This window comes from Euprymna scolopes, chromosome 6 (assembly GCF_053919585.1).
Source record: "Euprymna scolopes isolate OS-2025 chromosome 6, ASM5391958v1, whole genome shotgun sequence".
NCBI classification, from domain to species: domain Eukaryota; kingdom Metazoa; phylum Mollusca; class Cephalopoda; order Sepiida; family Sepiolidae; genus Euprymna; species Euprymna scolopes.
This window is the reverse complement of record NC_136487.1, coordinates 92,651,455-92,679,177: the sequence shown is the minus strand read 5'-3', so window position 1 is coordinate 92,679,177 and position 27,723 is coordinate 92,651,455. Positions and strand designations below refer to the sequence as shown.

General features: G+C 33.0%; 1 protein-coding gene across 4 annotated transcripts in view; it reads left to right on the top strand.

Annotated features, from left to right (window-relative positions):
- LOC145277794 (uncharacterized) overlaps window positions 1-27,723 on the top strand; it is an 87,265-nt gene that overhangs the window by 44,615 nt on the left and 14,927 nt on the right. For 3 of the 4 annotated variants that reach the window (XM_080129614.1, XM_080129612.1, XM_080129615.1), the window contains exons 9-14: window positions 875-961; window positions 8,534-8,649; window positions 11,949-12,027; window positions 17,631-17,720; window positions 23,445-23,555; window positions 26,438-26,596. In XM_080129614.1, the coding sequence (XP_079985740.1) occupies window positions 875-961; window positions 8,534-8,649; window positions 11,949-12,027; window positions 17,631-17,720; window positions 23,445-23,555; window positions 26,438-26,596 (642 nt within the window). The remainder of the gene's footprint in view (window positions 1-874; window positions 962-8,533; window positions 8,650-11,948; window positions 12,028-17,630; window positions 17,721-23,444; window positions 23,556-26,437; window positions 26,597-27,723) is intronic. The other variant, XM_080129613.1, reaches the window with a different exon arrangement.

Below are 27,723 nucleotides of genomic sequence, written 5' to 3'. Positions count from 1 at the left end.
AAACGAACCCGTTTTTATTAATATTTTACATATATACAGGGTGTTTGGAAAATCGATGGCATAATTTCGGGATTATGTCCTTTATGTATAAACCTGCAGGGCTACTCGGCGTTGCCTGGGGCAAAAATGTAACCTATTATAACTTCTATTTCTTTATCTCTCTTTATCTTTCTCTTCACAACTCTCTTGATCTCCTTCACCCAGCCCATTCCCCTCAAGCTGGACACACACACGCACGCACACGCGCGTGCGTACGCACGCACAGACACACACACACACACACACACACACACATACACACAATTATGAAAGCTGTGAAACGCAGAAGAAATATCCGAATGTCATGATCAGCAGGGGGCTTCTTTAATAGCCAACATTGGAGAACCTGTTAGTATCATGCGAATGTCGGCCTTTCCTATTTCAGCTATAACAGAATACAAAAGACCAAATATATGTAGATAAATATGACCAGCACAAAGCAGAGGAAAAAATGGATCACAAAAGAAATTAAACCAGTAATGGAAAAACAACTTCCATGAAAATAGGCTTTTGATGCTTTTTTTTTACACATATAGAACATAAGCCGGACATTATGCTATCAATTTTCCAAGCACTCTACATCTGTGTCATGTAACTCTGTCTGTCTACCTGTCTGTTGGTTTGTCTGATAAGATATATGAAAGTAGTACAATAAATACATTGAATTTTTCAATAAAACAACTCGCATTTCACTCAAGAAAAAGACATGTTTGCCTTAATTTTCAATATAATCTCCACTCTCAAAAGCATATTTTGCTCATCAGAAACATTTTTTTTCTTTAGTATAGACAGTTTCTTCTATGAAATTCTCAACATTATAAAATGTTCTTCTCAGACCAAGAATGAAACCCTCCAGATTTTGGATTTACACTGGTGCCAGATTAGTGGCAAAGGAGCCGTGGAATTGGCTAAAAGCCTTAAGGTGAGTATTTCTTTCTTTTATTAATATTATTATTGTATAGTATACATCTTACACCAAAAAAAAATAACAGGGAAAAAATACTTTGCCAGTGTTTGCACAAATAATCATAAAAAATATGGTCTCAATCAGTAATATAAAAATATAAGGAAGAAAGGAAAAACGTCTCTACTGGAAATTTAAAAAAAGAATTATTTTTAGATGAATATTAATGCTAACACAGATGAAGCATAACTAATCCTGATGATTTCCTCTGGTAAGGAAGTATAGACATTTCTAGGTAACTTACTTGCCACAAGTATATTTCAACTTTTTCTTCGTTCAAGCCTAGACTTCATTTGGAATATCCTTTTTACCTACATATTTCTGCATTGTTATAAACTTTTATACAAATATCATTTCTCTCATAATTTTGTAGTTTTCAACATTATGTGTTGACCTTCTATATTCATTTAATCATGCTCTGTATTTAATCAATTATTAAGCTTTAATTCTGAAAATCTGATTATTAATAATAATAATGGTAATTGTGCATTTAACAAACCAGATGTAACTCAGCGTTTGCTCGGCTTTGTCCGGCACATGACGTCAACAGCTCTGGCTTTGCTGGTGCCTGACGAAACATGTCCATCAGCCAATCAAAATGCCGCGCGCTTAATTTCAACTCAACGCACGTGCGCGCATCGAGCAGCAAACTAGAATTTCGATATCAATTGAAAGAATGTAAAAAAAAAAAAAAGAACTGCATACAATTCAAGAAAATCTGACTAATCTAGCGAACCAGCGGCTGTAATAAAGTTTTGCCAGGACAGAAAATTGGTGACAGAAGGAAGGAGTGGTCCACCTACAGCCAAAAATGTTTACTTGCCAAGAAAGCAAGCCTTACAGACGGATACGGCTGCAGATATCGCAGTGCAACATATCGCCATTGAAACTCAATTAGAATTGGGACATTCTTCACCAATTCGTGACTGACGATCGCCTGCATTATCAAAGTAATCTACCTATAGGCGTACGAGATGGCGTCAACAAGGAATCTTTAGTACGAATGTGTAGTTGACTGGTGGTATAAAAGGAAATGCGTGTTCATCTCACGTCGGGTCACCAATTTGTAGTGGGACTAGTGGATATATTATATATATCGCCCAGTCGTACAAAATATGAAAAATTAATTGTTTTGAGGAAGAAACGAACAATGTGTTAAATTGAATTAAACGAACTAGAGTGTATTTCATGAAGTGTTTAGTTTGGCGTGCATCCCTCGCTGTTAACTAGTGAGAAGGAAAGTCTATTGTTGCAGAGAGAGAGAGAGAGAGTGAGGAAGTCAATCCAGTTTGGTGTGTGTCTCTTGCTGTTAACTGGTGAGAAGGAAAGTCAATTGTTGTATAGAGAGAGAGAGAGAAAGAGAAAATCAATCCAGGCCATGGAGATAGAAAGCATGTAAGGTGTACGTACTGTCTGTTGACTCTTGCCCCACACATAGTAACAGGTGACATGAGGCGCGCCCCAAAAGGGAGCGGATGGTCCGTCGACCGCTCAGCTCGGGAGCTGAGTCAAAAAGGAGGAAAACAGCTCAGGTCTCTTGCTTTTATAGTTGTTTCCGGTGGTCTTTTGCACATGTGTGGATTTGACATTGCTGAAAGCTACCTGATTGGTAAGGAGCTTCTTACCACATCCACTATCTCATTTCCGCCCACTTTGTTGTCTGATGCCCTCCAAAAGTCTGAAGAAAATGCATCCTCCTGAGAAAATAGGTTCCTGGCAACAAAAAAGAAAAAAACTCGCAGGGATTCTGGTTTAAAAAAAAAAATTAAAAACTAATTCATACAATAATAATAATAATAAACATAAATGAACGGTAGGTTTTTGCTTTTTCTTTTTTTTTTTTTTATGTTTCTACATTTACAATTTCATTTTACGATTATTTTGTAACGTTGTTTTTATTTTATCGGCAACGCTCAGTTTTATTTGGCTGTTAACGTCATATGCGGGACAAAGCCGAGCAAACACTGAGTTATGTTGGTTCGTTAACTGCACAAGTACCATAACAAAAATAATAATAATAATAATAATAATATATATATATATATATATATATATATATATATATATATATATATATATATACTAGCATTTCAGCCCGGCGTTGCCCGGGTGTTTGGAGATGTATGTTGAGCAAAAAAAAAAAAAAAAAAAAGTGGTAGTAGGAAGGCAGGCTCGAACCCGTACTGTGAAGGAGGAAAAGAACGGGGAACAAACCAGACGTCTTTGCTGTTACGACTACCGTCAAACCAGAAGTGACGAAGGTTTAAATTTAGGCTAGAGAATTGAAAAGAGGGGATGACTTTCAAAAATATCGGCGAAAAAAGCGACCTCTCCCTATAGAAAAGTGCCCAGTTGAGGGTGGAGAAATTAATTTTTTAAGCTAATTTTTCGGTATTTGTCAATACTCGGGTCGAGCTTCAAAACGATACTGATCTTGGGAAAATCTGTCGCCTCTGTCGAAAGTTTTAGGCAGACATGCAAACATACATACATACATTTATATATTGGTAGCTCAAATTTTCGACCCAAACCGATTAAAAAGCTTGCCCTATGTCTGAATACCCTTTATGGAAAATTTAAAATGATTAGACCAGAAATTGTCTGAGTAATTTGGTCAATATTTTTAAATTTGACCCCTATTATGACCTCTTAACATTTATTGTTTTGGGCTTAAATGAAGTTATTAAGTTAGATCCATGTCCAAGGAACCTATATCTAAAATTTAAAGTGTTTAGTCCCAAAATTGTCGGAGGAGTTTGGTAGAGTTTTCAAAGGTCAAATCGTTGAACTTTGACCCCTTAACAGCCAAAATTCTGGCTGAAAACAGATCACAAAGATTTTCCCAAATCTCAGTACCCTGTATATCAAATTTCGAGTCTGTAGACATAAAATTGAGAGAGTTATTACGTAGGAAAATGTACACACACACACACACACACAGACACGTTCACTTTTATAAATATATAGACTAGCATGGGTTCCCGGCGTTTGGAGGTGTATGCTGAGCAAAAAAAGAAAAAAAAAAAAAAAAACGGTCAATTTTTTTTTAATTTTGACCCCTATTATGACCCCTTAAAATTTATTGTTTTGGTCTCAAATTACATTATTAAGTTAGATCCATGTGCAAGGAACCTATATCTAAAATTTCAAGTGTTTAGACCCAAAAGTTCGTAGGAGTTTGGTAGTTCTCAAATTGAATTTTGACCCCTTAACAGCAAAATTTCTGGCCGAAAAACGATCAGGTAAATTTTCCCAAATCTCAGTACCCTGTATATATATATATATTTTTTTAAACAGGCATCACCACTTATCAAGGCCAAGAGGCCACTCGAGGAGAAGGGTTAATATAGTAACTGTTAGTAATGGAGATTCAGTAAATGTGTTAACATAAGGAATGACTCATCAAAGACTAGTTTACATTACACTTGAAGACTACCATATTGTAGTCAGCTGGAAAGCAGAAAAACGGAAGACAATTCCATAGGGGTGCAGTTCTAAGAAAGAGGCTTTGCTCATGAAATCTACGCTTAGGTTTAGGCACAGATAAAGTGTGGGGGAATCTAGTGATAGTATTTTCTGCTAGACAGGTGTTTCTTGTGAAAGTTTGGAGAGGGGAGACCATGGAATGGAACTCAGCCGAGCACCTGCCATGAAAATAACGATAAAGCAGAGAAAAACTCGCAATATCTCTTCTGTGTGAAAGAGGTTTCAGGGAATAGAAAAGGACATCCCCCACAAGGCTACAAAGTCTATTTTGAACTCTATCAAGGCAGGATAAGTCCTTTCTAGCAGCTCCTGCCCAGATGTGGATAAAGTACTCCATCCTTGGACGTACTTGGCTCTTATATAGATAGAGAATTGCATCAGCAGTGAGATATCTACTGGGTCGATAGAAGGATCACACCATTTTTCCAGAGGCCTTGCCAACAGATTTAATGTATGTGTTCCAATTAAGGAGTAAAGCTTGTCAAAACTTGAGGCCTCCCCAAGACGAGAGCCATTCATTTCAATTGATGCCATATGGGGAGGACAGCGTTGATGATGTAAAGATAAAAGCTGGGTTTTAGATGCATTAAAACTAATAAGCCACCTCTTTCCCCATTGTACCACTTGCTCAAGATCAGAGGAGAGAGCATCAGAGAGAACTTGGCCGTTTACGGTCTTAGATGTACTACCATAGATAGTAGTGTCATCAGCATATATGTCTACGAATGATGTAAGGATATGCTTTGGAAGATCATTAATATATATCAGGAAGAGAGTTGGGCCCAGGATGGACCCCTGAGGGACTCCAGCATTAATACTAAGAGCTTTTGATTTCTGCCCATCAACCACTATTCTTATGAACCTATCAGAGAGAAATGATTTAATAATTGAGAAGACATTTCCAAGCTGGAGATCTTGTGAAGTAAACCTTTATGCCATACTCTATCAAAGGCCTTTCATATGTCAAGAGCAATTGCCCTAGAAAGGTAGCCTCTATCGAGAGATTCACTAATCCTATGAGATATAACTGTAAGCACATCTGCTGTATATCTAGCAGAATGGAAACCATATTGAGTGTCACTAAGAAGGTTATTTTTGTTGAGATGGTTGATTACTTCTCTATTTAACACAGATTCCAGCAACTTACTCATGACACACAGGAGACTTATTGGCCTGTACTGTGAGGGGGATTAGCGATCACCTGAATTTTTAAATACGGGGTATACTGATGAGATTTTCCCGGGTGACGGGAAGCAATTCTCCTTAAGACAACGTTTAAACAGTTCTGTAAGGATGGGCACAAGTTCTGGTTGAAGTCTTTTGAGTACTATAATTGGAATACCGTCAGGGCCAGTTGCTTTACTGGAATCAAGGTTTTTGATTAGCTTGGCAACATCACGTACAGATATTTGTATATCACATAGCGTGTTTTCTGATACAGGAGGAAATATTGGAGGTTGGCAGCCTTGGTCGTAAAGGTTAGAATTAGCTGCAAAGTTCTTGACAAAGAGTTTTGCTTTGTCTGATGTTAACGAGATTATCTCAGGTTCATTTATGAGAGTTGGGATAGAGCACATGCTTCTGTTCAGGATTCTGTTTGCTATTTGCCAAAACTGGTGGGAACCAAGCCGCTGCTCAGCTACTTTGGACTTGACGGACTGAGCATACAACTCTCTTGTGTTCTTTATTACTTTTTTACAGTGGTTGCTGGCAGTTCTGAAAGCGGCTTTAGTCTCAGTACATCTATTATGTTGGAAGCAATGGAAAAAGTGATTTCTCTGCGCAATGGCAGCAGCACATTCCGGAGAGAACCACGGCTGGCTGTTAGGTTTTCGCTGGAATTTTTTCAAGGATATGAAACGGTCTATACCTACCATTCTGTCAGGTCTGATACTATAGAGGACACATCCTTTTTAAACATGGAACACAGAGGTAGATCTGATATAAATGTGCAGAAGCTATCCCAGTCAACCATAGAGTATCGATATACTGTACGACGGAGAGGTACATCTGGGGACGTATTACATTTCATTTTTATCTTAACTGATACAACTGAGTGGTTAGAAGATCCAAGTAGAGACAGAACAGAAGCTGAATACAGTTCAGGGCAAGTTATGAGAAAGAGGTCTAGGAGACTTGCATACTGGCCGTCAGTATCGGGAACATGGGGGGGGTTCGTGAACAATCTGAGTGAGGGTATAAGCAATGAAGAAATCATGACAGAACCTCCCCTCATCATCAGGTTTGTTCGAATGAGTTAACCATTCCACATTGCGAACATTGAAGTCTCCACAGACATGAATATTAGCTGAAGGATAAGCAGATAGGGCGTGGTCAATTTTCTCAGATATGCTTTTAAAGATAGTAACTCTGCTGTTGTGCGGGCGATAGAGAGCAAATATAAATGCAATAGTTTGAGCTAGTGACACCCGGAAGCACATATAGGGTAAGTTAGGATTTTCTCTGGAGATGTCCCTACCATATGGAAAGCCGTCTTTTATATAGGCACATATTCCATGCCCATGGTGATCTTGGGGGTCAGATTTGGAAGTTAAATTAGAGTATCAAATTTCGAGTCTGTAGACTGAAAATTAACAGAGTTACTGCAAATGAAAATGTAAACAGACACACAGACAGAGACAGACAGACACACAGACACGTTCACTTTTATAGATATATACTAGTATTTCAGCCCGGCGTTGCCCGGGTGTTTGGAGGTGTATGCTAAGCAAAAAAAAAAAAAAAGTTGGTAATTTTTTTAACTTTGACCCCTATTATGACTCCTTAAAATTTATTGTTTTGTGTCAAATCAAGTTATTAAGTTATATCCATGTCCAAGGAAACTATATCTAAAGTTTCAAGTGTTTAGACCAAAAATTGTCGGATGAGTTTGGTAGAGTTCTCAAAGATCAAATCGTTGAATTTTGACCCCTTAACAGTGAAATTTCTGGCCGCAAACCGATCATATCGATTTTCCCAAATCTCAATACCCGGTATATCAAATTGCGAGTCTGTAGATTAAAAATTGACAGAGTTATTGCGTAGGGAAATGTACACAGACACACAGACGGATAGACACACAGACACACAGACACGTTCACTTTTATAGATATATAGATAAACTAGCATTTCAGCTCGGCGTTGTCCGGGTGTTTGGATGTGTATGTTGAGCAAAAAAAAAAAAAAAAGCGGTCAATTTCTTTTTAAACTTTGACCCTTATTATGACCTCTTAACATTTATTGTTTTGGGCTCAAATCAAGTTATTAAGTTAGATCCATGTCCAAGGAGCCTATATCTAAAATTTAAAGTGTTTAGACCCAAAATTGTCGAAGGAGTTTGGTAGAGTTCTCAAAGGTCAAATCGTTGAACTTTGACTCCTTAACAACCAAATTTCTGGCCGAAAACGGATTACAAAGATTTTTCCAAATCTCAATACCCTGTATATCAAATTTCGAGTCTGTAGATTGAAAACTGACAAGAGTCACAGGGAGCAAGGTCTGAATTATAGGGAGGATGAGGAACTGTCTTGATATCCATTTTGGTCAAAGAGTTTGTGACAAGGATGAAGTTGTGGACTGGTTTTCACACTAACATTAAATTGTGCACTTATTGTCTCTATAGACACACTACGGTCCTTATGTATAAAATTCTTTATTTGGTCAGTCAACTCTGGTGTTTTGATTTCCTTACTCCTCCCACACCTCTCATCATCCATCACAAACTTCCTTGAATCTCTTATGCGACTCAAAAACTGATGCTCGATTCATGTAAGATGGTTCAAAAGCAGTCTGAAGCATTTCTACACGTTTCTGTGACATTTTTTCCAAGTTTAAAACAGAATTTTATTGCATATAATTCTTGAAACTTATTTAAGGCATCTCATACGTTAATCGAACAAGATTTTGTTCAAGATGAAATTTTATCCTCTGAGAAAGGTCAAACAATTTTTTTATTCATGTTTGCCATTTCATGAAATTCTTAAGTTAATTCTTATTTTCTTTATTGTTTCTTGCCATTTCAACTTTAGTTTCTTCTCTTTGTAGCAGAATCCCAGTCTGAAAGTCTTAGACATTGGTTGGAATGGATTTGCAGAGGATTCCTGTCGGTCACTAGCTTTCTCTTTGATGGTGAACACCAGCCTAAAGATCCTTGATCTCACGTATACAAAAACTACACTTTTTATTATGTTAACCACGTAGCTCAAAAATTAAGAGAATTGTCTCATCAAATACGGTATCCTAAATTACACATATATTAACTCATGTTTTATTAAAATTATGTTATAGTAAACTCCAAATAACATTGAGAAGCCCATATCATTACGAGGATATAAATTTGGGGAAATGAGTCTCCAAATACACTAGTAGTATGATACCACCAAAATATTTCGTTTTGTTAACTCTAAAAGGATTAGAGAGTAAAGAATATTCAGTAACATCAGACATCACGGATTTAATGTAAAAAAGCATAAATAAAGAACAGTTGAGTTATTCTGATATCTATGCATTTGCAACTATGTGTGAATAAGAACTATGTTTATTCATGTTGTGTATAATGTTATGCTTGTGGTTTTGTATATTTCGTCAACTGTAAATAAATGTGTAACTTGTACTTGGCATTCATCAATTCTGCCGTTTTTAAATATTTTAACAATTAAAATCCTAATCAAATTATTTTTTGAAGCACAGACAACATTATACTGTTCTTTGCTGTTGTATACAGAATTTAGTTTTTATTTGTTTCTTCGGTCATAGAGTTCCATTTTTTTATTCAAGACTCAAGCGCTCAAAAATAACTGCTGGTTAATGCTAATGCACATAAATGAAATAAAGTAAGATAATGGGGAAAGGGAGTAAGACAAAAAATTATTTGATGGGGGTTAGTCAAAAGCACATAAAAGGTAAGATTAGAAGGTAAGTCGTATACTGTGTGTATATGATCTATTCTTCTGTATGCGACTGAGACATGGGCTATGGATTCAAATTCCATAACCCATGTGGAATGAACTGATAGATCTATGATTCCAAGAACAAATTCATCAACCAGAGAGTTGGGGGTCATCGATGTGGAGGAAGTAATCCAAAGTAGAATATTAAATTGGTTCGCTCATCTGCAAAGAACATTTTCAGAAAACTCAAGGAAAGTAGTTTTAACAGAGATATGTGGTTCACAGACAGTGGGTGGAGGAATTGGAAAAAGTTGGTGATTGAAGATATAAGATAATTGAAATTGATGGCTTAAGATCCGAGTGATAGAAAATTGTGTTGACAACGAATGAACATATCTTCACGGACAACAGCCAATTAGTGATTGATAAACAGAAAACAAGAAGAGAGATTCTCTTGTTTTCTGTTTATCAATCCCTAATTGGCTGTTGTCCGTGAAGATACGTACATATATGTATCTTCCAAATATTTAATTTATGTTGTATTTAATAGTCTTTGTCATGAATTAAAAACAAAAAAAAGTACCACAGTAAACTGAACATTGATTTATAGACCTACATGCCTTGCTGTTAGGTTGGAGTGCAGGAGAGCACTATTAAAAGAAAATAATTAGATTAAGTGCTGATAAGATGAAGTTAGTATTCAACAATATTTCAAAATCAGCCCCAATATAACACTAATTAGAAAAGAGAAACTTAAAAACGTGGGAATACCTGGGATCTATAATCTCTGAGCAAGGATCAAAACCAGAAATGCGAGTAGAACTGATGAAATAAAAAACAGTCATGTCAAGAAAATCTCTCTCATTTTCATAAAGAGTAAAACTGCTCCAAACACTTGCTCAATCTATATTTCTATATAGATGTGAAGCGTGAACTTGAAACAAGGGTTTAGAGATGAGAGTTTAATTCTGAATATCAGTTACAATGTTCTCAGGGTTGCATTATTAACACCATCGACCTACACCTTCCTCTTGTGCCAATCATCCATAGAAAGAAGCTCAACTGGTTTAGTCGCACCATGAGATTGAATGGACTGATGATGGTGTCCCTCTCAAAACAATGAATCGTGCACATCAGATTGATGCAAAGTAAAGGGAAAGTAACACCACATAATAGACTAAGTTGTCATTTGAAGCCTGCATAAAAGCAGCTGAAAATCGAAGGGACTGGTGAAGGATATCAGTGTGTCCATCAGTAAGACTACATGTTGTGAGTTAGTAATTTTAGTAGGTTTATTTCTAGGCTAATTATTGTTTATTATTATTTAAGCAGGAAACCCAAACGTTTCTCAAGATTGAACGAAGAACACTACTATGTCTTTTTTCACTATGCTCATAGCACTATATTACTTTGTTTTTTTGCCTCACCACCACCGTCGTGTTACTTCCTAATTTAGTAAGAAAAGTCTGAAATTTTGGAAAACTCTTTGAATTTGTGCTTTATGCATATTGTTTATAAATTTCATTAAAATCGAATGTACATATTTTAAGGTTTAAAGGGGTCTGTCCCCATAGCTCATTGAGAGAGACATATGAAGATTTAACATTATGTAGAGTTTTGCAACCACATCCATTGCCTTCCCAGATAATGTTATACATATGATTTAAATTTCATCAAAATAGGATATATTCAAAGTTTTAAGAGAGGTTTTATCCACATATCCTCTTTGAGGGGAGGTGACACTTAGAAATTCGACCTCAGAATTTTTTACAAATAAATATTCTTAGTTTTTATGTAAATTCACTAATCATTTTTCTTGAGAGAACACTGACATTGACATTTTTTATTTATACTAGCACATCTAACAGGCATTTCAGGAAGTCATTCATAACAAAATAGAAGAGTTAAAAACAAAAAAAGATCCCCTATCTCCCCTTGTCTCACTTGGTACACTCTCTTTTATATCCCCCTCTCTCTTTCTCTCTCTCCCTCTCTCTCTTTATTAATCTCTTACTCTACCCTCTTACTCTCACTCTGATCACTTTCTCCTATGTCTCTCCCTATCATCTTATCTCCCATTCTCTCTAACATCCCATTTCACTTTATCTAGTAACTGGTACAAATTGTTGAAAAATTATATTTTAGGGATCTGTAAATATGGAGATTGTAGGACCCTTTGTAGGTAAAATTTTCAAAACTGATATAGTCTATAAGAACCATTTGTGTGTGCAGAACATCTATGTCAATTTCTTGCAATCGGTTCATTATTATTGAATGCTGGTTGAGGGAGTTTGTGAATATGGAACCCTTTGACCCAAAAGATTGATCCTGATCAAATGGAAATGCAGGTTTATTGAGAACAATTACATAAGATTCAGTTATAACATATTTTAGAAGTTTTCACGTCAAGTTTTTCTTTAGGGAACACACAAACATCGCATACACATTTACACAGACGTTGATTTTGATATACATAAAAGATAAGTTAAGGTTTATATTAATCAACGAACTTCCACTGAATTAACAATATAACTTGACTTTCAGTAAATAAAGCCGTTTTTCTTTTTCAGCAAGAACCGACTTGTGCCGAGAGCAGGAAGACTTTTAGTTAGAGGTCTCAAGAACAATGAAGCTCTTGAAATTCTTATTGTAAAGTTATTTTTTATTTATTTACTAAACCATCCATGACCCATTGGGTCAGTATTTGTTATACAGTGTCCCGCAAAAGTTTACTATACAAATGTATTGAAACTAAGATAGGAACAGTGGGAAAAATAAAAATATAATAATTTAGCACAATGCGAAAAGAAAAATCAATAATTAGCAACGCAAAAATTTACAAAACATTTACAAAATAATATCTAGTATTTTGCAGCATAACTATTATTGTTGATTACAGCATGCAGACGTTTTGAGTAATCTCCTACGAACTTCTTACATGTGTCTTGTTTTATTTTATTCCATTCTTCCACACAAATTCTCTCCAATTCTCGCAGATTTGAAGGTTCTCTTCTATGGACCTGTAATTTCAATTCTCCCCATAAATTCTCTCTAGGGTTGAGATCGGGAGATTGACTAGGCGCTCTTTAAAACATTCACTTTATTTGAATTAAACCAATTTTATGTGAGTTTTGCAGTGTGCTTTGGATCGTTATCATGTTGAAAGATCCAGTTTGATTTTAATTTGAGCAACTTCACACTTTCTTTAAGGTTTTTCTCCAAGATACTCCAATAAAGTGCTCCATTCATTTTTCCTTTTATTATTTCCACTTTTCCTACACCTCCGGCACTAAAACAACTCCAGATCATAATGGATTCTCCTCCAAATTTTACTGTTGGAATGGTGTTTTTAACTGGTATTCAGTACCTTTTTTTTCTCCAAACTTTTGATGTTTTTGGAGTGTCAAACAAATCAATTTTGGTCTCCACTGACCAAAGCACTTTATGCCAAAACTCTAGAGGCTTGCTTGTATACTCATTTGCAAAATCAAGCCTAACACGAACATGCTTTGGCTTAAGAAGGGGAGTTTTCCTTGCTGATCTAGAGAAGATGTCTTTAAGGTGAAGGGTTCTACTGATTGTGTTCTTGCTAACTTTAATTTCACTGTTTTCTAAGTCCTTTAGCAGCTTTCCAAGAGTAATTCTAGGCGAACATAACCTTCCTTATTAATAACCTTTCAGCACGTTTGGTTATTTTTCAAGGACGACCTGATCTGGCCAAAGGAAGGGTTGATTTGTGAGATTTCTAGTGCCGAATTATTGTTCCAACAGAATTCAATGGAACCATTAACTGTTTGGATATTGTTCTATATCCCAATTCATTTTGATGAAGACTTACAATTCATTTTCTGAGCTCTTGACAAATCTGTTTATTCTTTTCCATGATGTGGTTGCTTACAATACGGTTATTAGATAAAGAATGACGCAATACTTTTATTAATTGCTTACTTCGATGTCTATTTGTTGTGGGGCTCAGTTGGGTCCACAAGAACGATACGGGGAAAACAGATAGGTAGTTTACAAGTGTATTAAGAAAAGGTACAAGGGTATAGAGAAAGATAAAGAGAATAGTAGTAGTTGCAGGTATCAGTAAAATCTCGTTCCCCGAGGTACAGTATTCGTTGAGATCTCGCTCCAACGTACCAGCCTTAGGAGCTGCTTATATAGGATCTGGACGAGTCCATTATGAGGTGAGATCCGGTCTCACAACACTATTGCATACTCCTGAACATTCTAGAAGCTTCTAAGCATTTCACCATAATAAATCATCATCAAATTATTGAGAAATCTAATAAATTTGATACGTGCTGTAAACTTTTGTGTTATTAATTATTGAGTTTTCTCTTCGCGTTGTGTTAAATTGTTATTTTATATTTTTCCCCACTGTTCCTATCTTAGTTTCAATACATTTTCTATGTTTATAAAATGTTTCCTTACCATTTGGAAGCAAGAAATACAAAAACTGGCAGTTTCAAATGTGTATTGTAAACTTTTGCGGGGCACTGTATTTTCTATATGCATATGCTACTAAAACTCCATCATCATCATCATCATCATCATCAGTTTACTGTCTGTTTTACATTCTAATATGTTGAGTGACTTTTAAAAATTGATTTTCAAACTAATTTATCTCTGAACAGGTTTTTATTCATCCTTTTTTCTCTTGTGTCCATTCTTATTACTTTCTTCCATGTTCTCCTCGGCCTTCCCCTGTTAATTGATTCTGTTGCCTCAATTGTTCTGCATCCATTAACCCAAGAACTCTCAGCCATTCTTTCAATAAAGTCTCCTGTTTTGCACACATCTTCCTACACTGTCCAGATTTAATCTACCTCTGAAGTCATCAGATCTAAACCTGTCTTTACCACTCACATTACACATTCATCATATCATTCTTATATCATCTCTGGCCATTCTCATTTCTAGTAACTTGAGGTCCTCTATCGGGAATGCTGACAGGTTCTTTCTCTGCTATTTTTGTAGCCAGCCTGAGTGGCCTACTCTCATCAGAGCAGCTGGTTATACACTTGTCAAATAACCTTGTACCACATTCTTGTTAAGTGGGAAAATCATAAATCATGCTGAGCATATTCATTAATTATTATCCCCCCCAAAAAAAAAAATTTATATATCTACTTGAAAATGGATGACATCATAAATGATTTTAATAGTAGTGAACAAAAGCTGTGGATGTTTATTTAAAAGCAGCAGACAATGTCAAAGTTAAGAAAGTGTATATTTAACTAGCCGCATCAGTCCTGGTGATGCCCAGGAAAAAATGGACGAAACTCAGGAACTCCTGCTCCTATCCCTTAACCCCATGTTAACAAACATTATGGTACTTGGTTTGGCTCTTAAGCCTCTTAAATAAAGGGGATTATCATAGCAATCTCAAGTGGCTTTTAGACCTTGATAAGTAGTGAAAAAACTGTGGTGTTTGACACATTCTAGGGATGAAGTATGTGTTTTATAACTCAATATTCTTTGATAGTTATCGTTTTAATATTTGTGAATATTAACTTTAAATTCTAAATAAAATAAAATAAAATATTTATATTTGCTGTATACATATGTGAATGTCTGGCCTCCTAATGTCCTAAAAGTATGTTGATTGTCGTAAGAATAAGTAATGACACCAGTGAAGTTCATGTGTTAAATACTTCTTCGTAGTTATTTTTTTTTTCTTCTTTTTTTTTTTTTTGTTTTTTTGTTTTACGGTATATTAACCCTTTTCAGGTTATTTAATGCCGAATCCAAAGATTCAGAAGAAATTTTTTTAATATTTGTTGTTTTCAAGACGGTTTCTATTTAACCCATAGTTGGGACCCTAACAGGTACTACCATTCTGGGTCAGAGTGGACCTGAAAGGAAGTTGGGGCCCTCACCACTGGATATCGTCTAAGGTCATATCCAGGACCTCGTAGTTCCTATTTACAATGTCTCTCCATGGGACAGAGTTAGACACCAGGGTCGTTTTTTAATGTGAAGAAAAGGAAAAAAATAAAAATTGTCTTAATCGTGAAGGATTTCTCCTCCACTGACAGAGAACAAGAAATTGAAGTGCCGCATCTGAAGAACAGATACTACTTGTAGTTATCATTAATGTTATAACCCATAACTAATTATTGTTAATCTGAAAAAGAAGTCAAAAGAAGAAAAAAAAGTCGCTATGTGTCTTGTATTTTGTTAAATAAAAGAAATAAAGTTAAATCTCAATACATAAGCATCGATTAAAATTTTCAACTTCATATAGATGGAAAGGGAGATAACTGCATATGAGTTAAGACTTTTGGAAAATAATAAATTCAGTGTTGAAGATTAGTGTATCGTGAAGAATGAAAGCATATCTGTGCGTGTATAAAGAAAATTTATGATGAAAAAAGAACTGAATATATTACGATATTTATTAATTCAACAAATATTCAAACAAAGAAAATAAAGAATAATCCTTAATCCTTGGATTTTCAAAGATAGGATTAAAAATCAGTAAAAAAAAAAAAAAGAAAAAGCATATGGTAGGCATAATTTTGAAAATATATAAAAGAAATATATTTTGTGAATAAAAAGGCATTTTCAATAAAAGTAAAGGATCAAACGATCAATGAAATTATATTCCATAAGATCCAGAAGGAAGAATCTGTAAAATGTTTGAATGGATTAGAGTGAAGTACAAAAAGGTAGCTAATAATAAATTGAGTGATCCAAAAAATATTATGAAAATATCCACAAGAAGTTTGTGGGGAATCAATAAATAAGTTTCTTATCATTAGAAAACATTTCCAAATGAACATGAAAAGCGCAGATCAATAGAAAAAGTTTAAATGAAGTAATTTAAATTCTAAAATTTATTTTAAATAAAATATATAAAAATATCTAATGAATAAAATAAAAATTTAATTTACTTTTTATATCTCTTTTAGACTCAAAATAATATGTTGAACTGATATAATTTCAATATGAACCCGCATATCTGAGATTTAGCCAGCACCACTTTATTTAAGGTGTTTATCATTTCTACTGCTAAAACTACAAACTAAAATAATAAAGCGCACATCAAGAAACAACAATATAACAAAAAAAATATCAACTCGTGAAAATGTTGCAAGGATCAAAAGTGCTTGTGATTGACAAAAGAGAACTCCTGGATTCATGCTCCATGAATAAACAACAGAGACACAAAAACTAGTTCACAGAGTCAACTCTGTAATTAAGAAAATGATGAAAAGAGAAAATTTCATCATCTATAATCAGACATGTATTGATAATGATGTGCTGCCTAAATATACATAGTGCATGTGATATATAAAGGAAAGGAAAGTGCTCAATTAAGTGAATAAGATATGCGTTTATTTCAGTGTTAACTCATTGAAAAGGCGATACTAATCTATATGACACAACTTTTAATTGCAAAATTGGATTGCTTACTTGAAGAATAAGTGAACACGTTTTTATTGACGAAAAATCTTTTAGGTATATTGAAAAATGTCTGTGAACAAAATTTCTTTCAAAATTATAAAAAAATTCTGCTTCTGTTGTCTAAAATTACAATTTAAAAACGTTTCCACTGTTTCAAATTATAACGTGTTTTATTTATATTGTTTATGATATAAACAAAATTCTGTATATATTATTTTAAATAAAAATTAACATGAGGAGGTTGGGAGTTGGACAACAACAACAACAACAACAGCCGTACTTTAATTTTTTATGAGGGAGGGGGGGGGTACTACCACCGGGCAACTCCAATTGACAGGTCTTGATATATATATATATATATATATATATATATATATATATATATATATATATATATAAAAGTTATATATTTGGATTTTACCGTCACTGGATTATTTATCTTCCGCCAGACAATCCATTCACGTGTAATCACCTTTTTCTTCCCCATATTCCCTCTGCTTCACTTTTTTGTTATCAAGTAAGATCTTTGACTTACTTGTTGTTTCATCAAATACTTTTGCATGCAAAATCCGATCCTGCATTTTGCTAATTCCTACCCTCTGATGAGAAGGAAAGTATTTCTTCGAAACTCCGCAGATTAAGGACTATCCACTTATCAAGTGTTTCCTTTTGAGATTAAATATGTCTTTAACTCTTTTTCAAAGTGTTTTTTAACATGTTTTATTAACTGTTTGCTCGTGTATATATATATATATATATATATATATATATATATATATATATATATATATATACTTTCTCTGATGGCAAGCATTTCTTTAATTTTTTGCTTTCAGTTGGATAATAATGCTATTGGTGATGATGGTGTTAAACTCATTTTACAAATAATGCCTGGTCATCCAACACTACAACTGTTATCATTCCAGGTCAGTCAACTTCACCTTACTGAATATTTCTTTTCTTAAAAAAAAAATGTACTTTAAAAAAGGATAATATTAAAAATCTATCATGAATTTACAATCACAAAATGTGCAGACTATGTACATTCGTACCAGTGGTATTACTGCAGTAAAACTTTGAAACATCAATATTTTATACTTGCTGTACCCGGCCACGCGTTGCTGTGGCTCAATTTGTTTAAATGGAGCACACACACAAAAGACAAAATATATGTTTTTTATGTTTATGCTCTCAATATTTTTGGATACATAATATTTTGAGATGTCCCCTTTCTTTTTTTTTTTTTTTAAGAAATTTTAGCTATTTCCCTTCTCTTTTATTTCGTCTCATATTATGTGAAAAAACAAACATAGCTGAAATCATATTTTCGTTGAATCGTAAAAGACTTAAATAATTGTGACATGACAATTAGGTAGATAGCATTGCTTATTGTTGAAATTGGCAAAAAATGTAAGTAGTTATGTTTTTTTTTTTAATTAAATATCAACTTTTCGGCTAGCCGATTTTTTATTGGACGACTTGTACAATGAATACTCTGTATATATTTTTTTTTTGGGGGGGGGGTACTCTTGCAGAATTTGACCCAGATCCTCGAAATGTTTTGTCAATTATGGTTCGGGGTTCGACCGGCAGTCACTGGATTAAGCCAAGCAAAGTAACAGACGCCGACGAATATCAAAACAAACAAACCAGAAAAAAATAGAAATACAACAAATAAAAAATAGCATAAACCTACTGTAAATTTACTGAATATATATGCATATATATATATATTTATTTTCCTCAAGAAAAGTTGCATTTTGTTTATGTACTTTTATTATTTTTTTTATCAACAAAAGTTAGGGGGGAGTTCTAAGAAAAGATGAATTCTTTTACCGTAAATTGTTAGGTGAAAGTACAGACAAGTTTTTTTCAAGAGAATTTACAAATTATTTTTTGTCAACAGATGTTATAAAAATAAGCAGAAAAAAATACAAGAAATAATTTTAAAAATTACATTTTTGTAGACAAAACAAAAAAAAATATCGATTTAGTGTTTCAACATTTAAACAATGCTCAGCTTCATCCAGTGATTGCCGGTCGAACCCTAACCATAATTGACTGAAAATCCTGAAAGGGGTGCTCAGTTTCTAATACAAAATTCTAGTAACTCGATCCCCACTTATTGGAAACACTCAAAGGAAACACAAAACCAAATTATTGCTCATATGGAAGAGGGTCTTTTTATTTTTTCAATATTTTCAGCAGATTATTATTGATTTGATACTCAGCTATCAGATTTTGCAAGTTTTTTTTATGCCGAAAATTCAATATTTTTTGGGGGGTCACTTAGTTTCTAATACAACGTAAGTAGAAGTTTGTGCTGGTTTCACGATGAAACTTGTTATAACTTAGTATATTAATGCTATTGTTTATGTAAAAATAATATTTAGCTTTGGATATAAATTCCAAAACTCATTTCACTCTTAGGTGACTGAAATAGAAATCTCATAAGTCACTCTACAGATATACGTCAAATTCTATTTAAAATTTTTTATTTCCTGAATAGTAAAAACGAAGTTGCTTTGCTGCTAATACCCATTTTAGATGAATAATTGATAGCAAAGTGGTTAATTTAAATTAAATTTTAATCACATGATTACAGTTTCAATAATCACGTGATTAAATTTTATCCATTTAAAATTTGTGAAACATTTCTAATATACCCATACTGTAAACAAATTCTGTTTACATTAAGTGAGATACTGATGTTGACCGAAAGTTCCTTTTAGTGATGTCACGTGACTGGTGAATCACTGGTAGGCGATGATATTTCTCCAAATAAAAAAAAAATGGCAACATCTTTACAAAGAAAACCACCTAATTTATTAAATAAAAATTAAGTTATAATTAAAAACATATATAAAAACACGCATGGGTACGATGAAAATACTATACCAAAATCTTGAAGCAATCAGTCCAGTGGTTATTTAGATTATCGATTACGAACAAACATACATTTTGCATTTTTATTTATATAGATTAACTATTTAAAATGAAAATGAAAGAGGAGGAATAAAATCATAACTATAATAATAACTGGCAGGCCCAAATGTTACCCGGGGAAATTAAAAAATGCTAAGTAAAAAATATGCTGATTAGTTAATTAGTTCAGGAATGAATGCTATGTATATAAATGTTCAAAGATACCTAACTATATATATATATATATATATATATATATATATATATATATATATGTGTGTGTGTATGTGTGTATTTTCACCCCCTTACATATATATATATATATATATATATATATATATATATATATATATATATATATATATATATATATATATACTAGCAGGCTGCTCAGTATTGCCCAATCGTAAAATATGCATAAATATTATATTTTAATTCATGCAGATTTCTTATTTATTATTATAAAGCCAATTCTCTAATGTATAGTAACAATTTCAAACGTTATAAAACAAATTTAACTTGGGTATCATCTGCTAGAATTGAAATCAGAACGTTTAGCGCCCCAGTCTTAGTCGTTATTTATCTCCCTAACATAGTTACCATCTGAGCTATGGACAGATGGATAGGGAAAGATAAAAATTCAATAACTTTGAGCTACAAACGTTCAATTTTGAGTATGCACTAAAGAAACTTTAACTTACTCTTCCACAGTCAATTGTTTTATTTTCAATTTTGACCCCTTAGCAACAATTTTTGCCAGATAAAAAAACAAATCGAAAGTGTGCTATGAGTTATATATCAAATTTCAACTGTGTACAACAAATATTCCAAGAGGAGTTTGGTAGAGATTTTTTGCACGCACACAAGGTCAATTATATATATATATATATATATATATATATATATATATATATATATATATATATGAATACAAAATCAAAATGAAAAATATATAAATGTTTATATCCTTTCTGTATTTATTTCCTATATGTTGACGTGTAGGAATACAAAAAGTTTTTTGAAAAATCAAGAATGGAAACATGAGTGTAGAGCAGGAAGGGTTAGCAGCAGGAGGGGCACAAGTATAGCCAATAAGGTTAAGATCTATTTGAATATGACCCTTCCAACATTTTTGACTTGGAATGGTCAGCAAATTGTGTGGCCTCTATTCAAAACCAAGTCTTTCATAAAACTTTGAATTGGACACCACGCTTCCCACGAACACTCTTGCATATGTGAACATACATGCATATACACCCGCACACTACCACATATGCTTCTTCACGTACCCACACATACACAGGATACGCACACACGTTTATAGACGTACATACATATACACCTGGAGATTGATAAACAGATGTAGGTGATAAGCTAGGTGGAATCTTTTCACCAAAAGCTTAGACTTATAGATTTATTATGGTTCTATGTGCGAGACGGGGTCAAAGGACGTGCTGTTTGTCTGGATTGTCTATATGCACACGCACACTCGTGCGTTTATTTGTTTTTTAACCGCTTACTGTAGATTCTAGTGTCTTTTGTTAATTGATATATACAAACATATAATGTTAAAAAAATAACTAAATAAATCAACTAAGAATATTATTTTTTATGTTAATTTTCATTATTTCTTCCTATTTTTGTTCAAACATATTAAAATAATTGGACTGTTTTTTTCTTTCTTTTCCCACACACATGCATACTCCTATATACACATATATACTCATACATACATACATACATACATACATACATGCATACATACATACATACATACATAAAGTGGCAGATATAGAGGAAAGGCATTGTTTTTAAATTAGGAGCCATCACAAAAATTGGAAGCTCGATATGCCGGTTAGAGAAATCAGAGGTTAATAAGATTTAATGTTGGAAATAAAACTGAAAGTTAGATGTATGTCAATGCTTAAACGAGGGCTTAAATAATAGTAAAAACAACAACAACAACAACAATAATAATAATAGCAATAATAATAATAATAATAATAATAATAGTAATGATAGTAGTAATAATAATAATAATGATAATAACAATATATATATATATATATATATATATATATATATATATATATATATAGTGTACTAAAACGTTTTCATCTTAAATTCTACACAATTATGCAGAATGTAGAAACTATGCATAAACAGAATTCGGCGTAATAGTGAAATGAAACCAATCCTCTAATAAGAAACCATAAAAATAAATAATTAATAAACGCTCGTTTTTCAAACGAATATGCAAATTGGTTAACCTTTATGTAGCTGTTGGCATAGCCATGACTGGAAATATTAAGAAGTTCGCTTTAATAATTTTTAAATACAAAAAGTAAGCTTTTAATATCAATGTCAGAGCGAGAAAAGCTCAACTTTATAGATATACTAGCAGGCCGCCCGGCGCTATCTGGTCGTAAAATATGCATAAATATTATATTTTAATTCATACAGAAACTAAGATGTGTGCATGCAAGTATTATGTTATTTCTAAACAGTTCACTTCTTGTAAGGAAAAAATACTCAAGCTGAGAATTAAACCAAAACCTAAAGACAGTGAGTCAAGTATGATAACCATTAGGCTAGCTTGACACGTTCTTTAATAAGTGTTTTCTAAACCTACTTATTCTTAACATAAGGAATCTGTCAAGTTAACCATTTACGCATGCAAATTTGTCAAACACTTGGCAAACAGATAAAAATCTGATGAGCCCCACGTTCAATTTTCAATTTTGACTCTAGGCAACCATTTTTTTTTTTACGGATGAAAACTGATTAAAAGTTTTCCACATGTCTGAATACTCTATATACCAAATTTCAAGTCTGTAGATTAAGTATTTGTTGAGTATATAGGTTGAGAAGTGTCCTCACACGCATTCTCACTTTTATACATATACTAGCAGATATACCCGGCATTGGCCGCTATTAAACGTAACATTAAATTCCTTTTTAAAAAAATGAAGTAAAAAACATAAACGGAAAGAAATTGCGACATGTGCATGCAAGTATTATGTTTTTTTTCTAAACAGTTCAGTTCTTGTAATTAAACAAAAATACTCGAGCTGAGATCGAAACCAAAACCTGAAGACAGTGAGTCAAGTACGATAACCATTAGGTCAGCTTGACACGTTCTTTAAGAAGTGTTTTCAAACCTACTGATTCTTAACATGAGGAAGCTGTCATGTGAACGATTTGTGCATGTGCAGTTGTGAAACAGTTGACAAGCAGATAAAATCTGATGACCCCCTAAATATCAATTATTAAATTTTGAATTTTAGCAGCCCTTTTTTTTTCAGATGGAACCGATTAAAAAGTGTTTCATATGTCTGAATACCTTATATAGCAAATCTCAAGTCTGTAGATCAAAAATTCGTTGAGTATATATGATGAGAAGCGTCCTCACACACACACACGCACACACGCACACACACACGCACACACACACACGCACACACACACACGCACACACACACATTGTCACTTTTACAGATTATTAAGTTTCCAAGCTAAATTGGAAATAATGTGTGGTGTCATACATGTAAAAACTTTTGATAGATGATATTTTAGATTCAGTTTATCATTTAACATTTTGGTGGTTCCTACACTCTTCTGCCAAAAATAAAATCAACATGATATTTCTAATTGATTATTTTTAATAACATGACAGAATCTAATGTAAAATAACTAAGCACTTCTTCCTCTCCTTTCACTTCTAGGGTGTCCGTATAAGTGAAAAGATTTACGAACATTTAAGTGACATGCAACATATACCGAAAAAAACAGTGCTACAAAACGATGCCATGGATATCCAAAGCCATTTGCAAAAAGTAAGTCATTTATCTTGTCGTATGCTCAATAACAACATCCCTTTGAGTTTTAATTTCATTATTTTTTCCTCCCCTCTTCTCTTTCAGAGTAATTTCATCCTTGCTATATTTGTTAGTTTCTTAAAACATACCACTATCTCTCCGTAGATTGAGCACTGTGGTAAGTGAAATCGCCAGGTACTATTAGTGATAACGCAAAGCTCTTCATAAAAATGAATGGAACACTCTTCTGTTGTGTGTTTGTTGCCAACAATTTAACACATAACCAGAGAAACCCCAAACCTCTGCTGTCATCACTTATATAAGGTCTGTCCGAAAAGTAACGAGACAGATGTAATAAACAATTTATTTCAAATTCAAATACTTATTTCTCCGGTAAAGTACTTCACTGACTAATGGATTTTCCTAAGCATTCTGTTACACTTCTATGCATTACTGTATACCCTCAATTATGCATTACTTTATGCCATCAACTATGCATTACTGTATACCCTCAACTATGCATTACTGTATGCAGCAACTATGTATACCTGTATGCAATCAACTCAACTATGCATTACTTTATGCCATCAACTATGCATTACTGTATACCCTCAACTATGTATTACTGTATGTCCTTAACTATGTATTGTGTATGCCCTCAACTATGTGGTTAAAACATTCTTGGCATCCTCCAATATTTCAAAACAGGTCATTTCAGATTAATAAAAGTATATTAAATATTTATTTAAAATAATAATAAAATAAAAAGTTTAAAAATGCATAGGTTTTTTGTTTTTATTTTTTTCATGGGAATTAATCCCGACCAACCATTTGATGTTAAGAACTATATAAAAAATTTAATACTAGTTCGAGTTCAAAAACTAGTGAACCATAAGCGTTAGGTAGGTAGTTTCCGACCCTAAAAACATGATTCTTTTAATAAATAAACAAAACAAATATTTAAAGAAAACATTGCAGAGATTATCTCTCTATTTACTTGTCTCCTTACAAAAGCAGAGTTAGACACAAGCTTGATCATTGATGTAGGGAAAAATAGTTTAAGTTTGTATTATTTGAATTCTTTGGATTACTGTTTTCATCTTGTGCGTTATTTGCACGTTTCGGTCGATGTAACCTCCAACCTTTTTCAAGTGTATCTTGTCGAACTCAGCAAATTACTTAGAACTTTTACCTGGTCATGGCTGACGGAATGAGAGCATGCTATCCCATGGATTACATAAAGGATTTCATTTGAAATTCCATACAAATTCTCGTGTTCAACAGAAAGATTCACGAGTTCAACAAGACACACTTAAAGAAGGCCAGAGTTACATCGACCGAAACGTTGTGCAAACACTCAAGATGAGAACAGCAGTGTGAAGAATCCAAATAATATTGATAATCAATCCTCATCCCAATGTGTGCAAGTATATTTTTTATATGCATTTTGTAAAAACAATTATGTATTTTTTTTAATGTTCTTTTGTTTATTTACAAAATAAGCAAAATGTATAAACTTTTTTTTTAATCGTCCTTTTTTCTATTTGCTGGCTCTGAGGTATCTGAAATATAATTGATCCAATATCCCCTTCATCATAATTTTAATATTGCTACTGTTAAACCCTTATATGGTCAAAACTGATGATCAAAATTCCAAATTTCCTATGAAGCTGCATGAAAGTATGTATAAACGTAAAAGAGATGTGCTAGGAGGATCAACATTTATGTAAATGCTATCCATTTCTAATGGAGATTTAGTATCTGTCTGTTAACTACCTTTTAATGCTCAGTTCAAGAGAAAACGGTACCATACTTTTGGGGTCATTGTGCCAAATCCAGAGAGTAATTGCACCAACTAAAAAAAAAGTGCTCTTTATATGCGTGGTTGCCAAAAAAGCACTTTTAGATAGTTGGTGCAATTACCACAAAGTACGGTATAGTATAGAATTTGTTCTGTTCTCATGAGATCATTCATACAGGCATTACCTCCTCCTTTAAGAGAGTGGAGAGGTAATGTAATATTTGTTCTGATTGTGATTCCTATCCTCACACAAATTATCTTTTCTATTGGAGGGGAGGAGTATAGTAGTGGCTTTTCTGTTGTCATTAGACCATTCTCCCAGGCATTACATTTTTCTTGAGAGGATAATGTTATTTCTGTTCTGCTGCCATGAGACTATAGTGTCTATAGTATAGTGTCGTGAGACTATAGTCGTTTAATGTTGTCTATCACATCGGAAAAGTAACATTTATAGATGAATAACAAATAAAGAAACAATGCTTACTAACTGCGTAACTTACAAATCGTGTGAAGTTATTACAGGCAACAAATGCAAGACATGCTTACAAGAAAGTCAGGAAGTCTGTTCAGCTTGATGTTACAAGTATAAGAGAGAAAGGGAAAAGGAAGTTGATATCGTCACGCGTGGGCTGAAACATGCAATTGCTGGAAATAAGCTGATAACTGTATATATTTCAAACGAGGGTGTTGTGCATTGTGTCCATGTATGCGCTGCATGTGAACTAGGTTGGATAGCAGTTTGACAACACGTTCCTATAAGACTATCCTCCAGGCTATTATCTCCTCCATTGAGTTAGGGAGGATAATATAGATCAACAAGAATTTGTCACAATCAGCTGTTCATTAGCAACTCAACACTTACATTATTTAGGGTGGCAAAAATATGTGATTGGAGGGAGCATATTTTTGCTAGTAATATTAATAAACGCATGGGTTTAAAACTATTGATCAAAATTCTACCAAATGAAACCTTAACAGCCCTGCAACAGAAGTTAGAGTAAAATTTCTTTGAAAAACAATCACATTAAATCCTATCAAAGTGGTTTATTTATTATTTTATGATTTTATTAATTTTTTTAATTTTATTTTTTGGTTCAAGTTATGCTACGTATATTTGTCCTGGCTGGAGAAATTTATGCAAGAACACAAGACTGCACTACAAAGCATTTTTGAGAACGCTGATTACCTTCAAAACGAATATTTGGGAACAGAACAAATGAGATGTTGTTTGGAAAAGGCAGGATTTTACCTCACTTTGGTAAGTGACAGAATTTAGAGTCAATAATAAAAGTCTGAAAAATGGGCTTTCAAGTTTATAATATACTAGTGAAAATCATATTAGTTTTTTATCTATTTTATCTATTTGCACATTTTTCTAGTTTAAAGTAGACAATTCCTATTATATTCTGCAATTTAAAATAAATTATTCCCCTTGTTGATTGTTATTTTTAAGTCATGATTAAAAAAAATTTTCAATAGAAATGAAAGTGTATTATTATGTGGCAATGATAATGTTTGTAAAACTGCTCAATATCTATTTTTGAATTAGGGCAAGAAGAATGACAATAATAACCACTACATTTACACAAAGAATTTCAATGTTAAATTCTATTCTTTAATTCAAAATGACTTGCAATCCTTACTGGTACTTATTTAAAACTGTTTAAAAAAATATTCTTAAAATAAATTGAGGCTAAGTACATTATTATAGTGTTATGGTAATGTTTGTAAAAATGCTCAGTATTTTTTTAAATAAATGAAAAATAACATTAATAATGTTATCCACTCCATTCAGACAGAGAATTTCAATGTTGGCAACTTGTTAATGAGTGAAATAAAATTAAATCATGTGAGAAACTCTTCAGAACTCATCCTCATTGTATATCTTTAAATTAATCCTTTTTTTAAATGTGCTCATTTTATATATATATATATATATATATATATATATATATATATATATATATATATATATATATATATATATATATATATATATATGTATGTATGTATATATATATACATATATATATTCACGATGGAATAAAAGAAAGTTATGAAAAAATTGTATGTCTTTGAGTTTTAGCAAAATGTTATAATATATATATATATATATATATATATATATATATATATATATATACATACATACATACATACATACATAGAGTTAGAGATAACTGATGACTTCATTGATGGGTTCGAATCTCCCAACCGGCAGCAATCGTGTCACCCTGCACTGATGATTCTCGAAAGGATGAAACACTAGTGTTTGTAGGGATTTAAAAAAAATTATTATAGTAAATAATAATAATATATATATATATATATACACAGATACATATATATATATATATATATATATATATATATATATATATATAT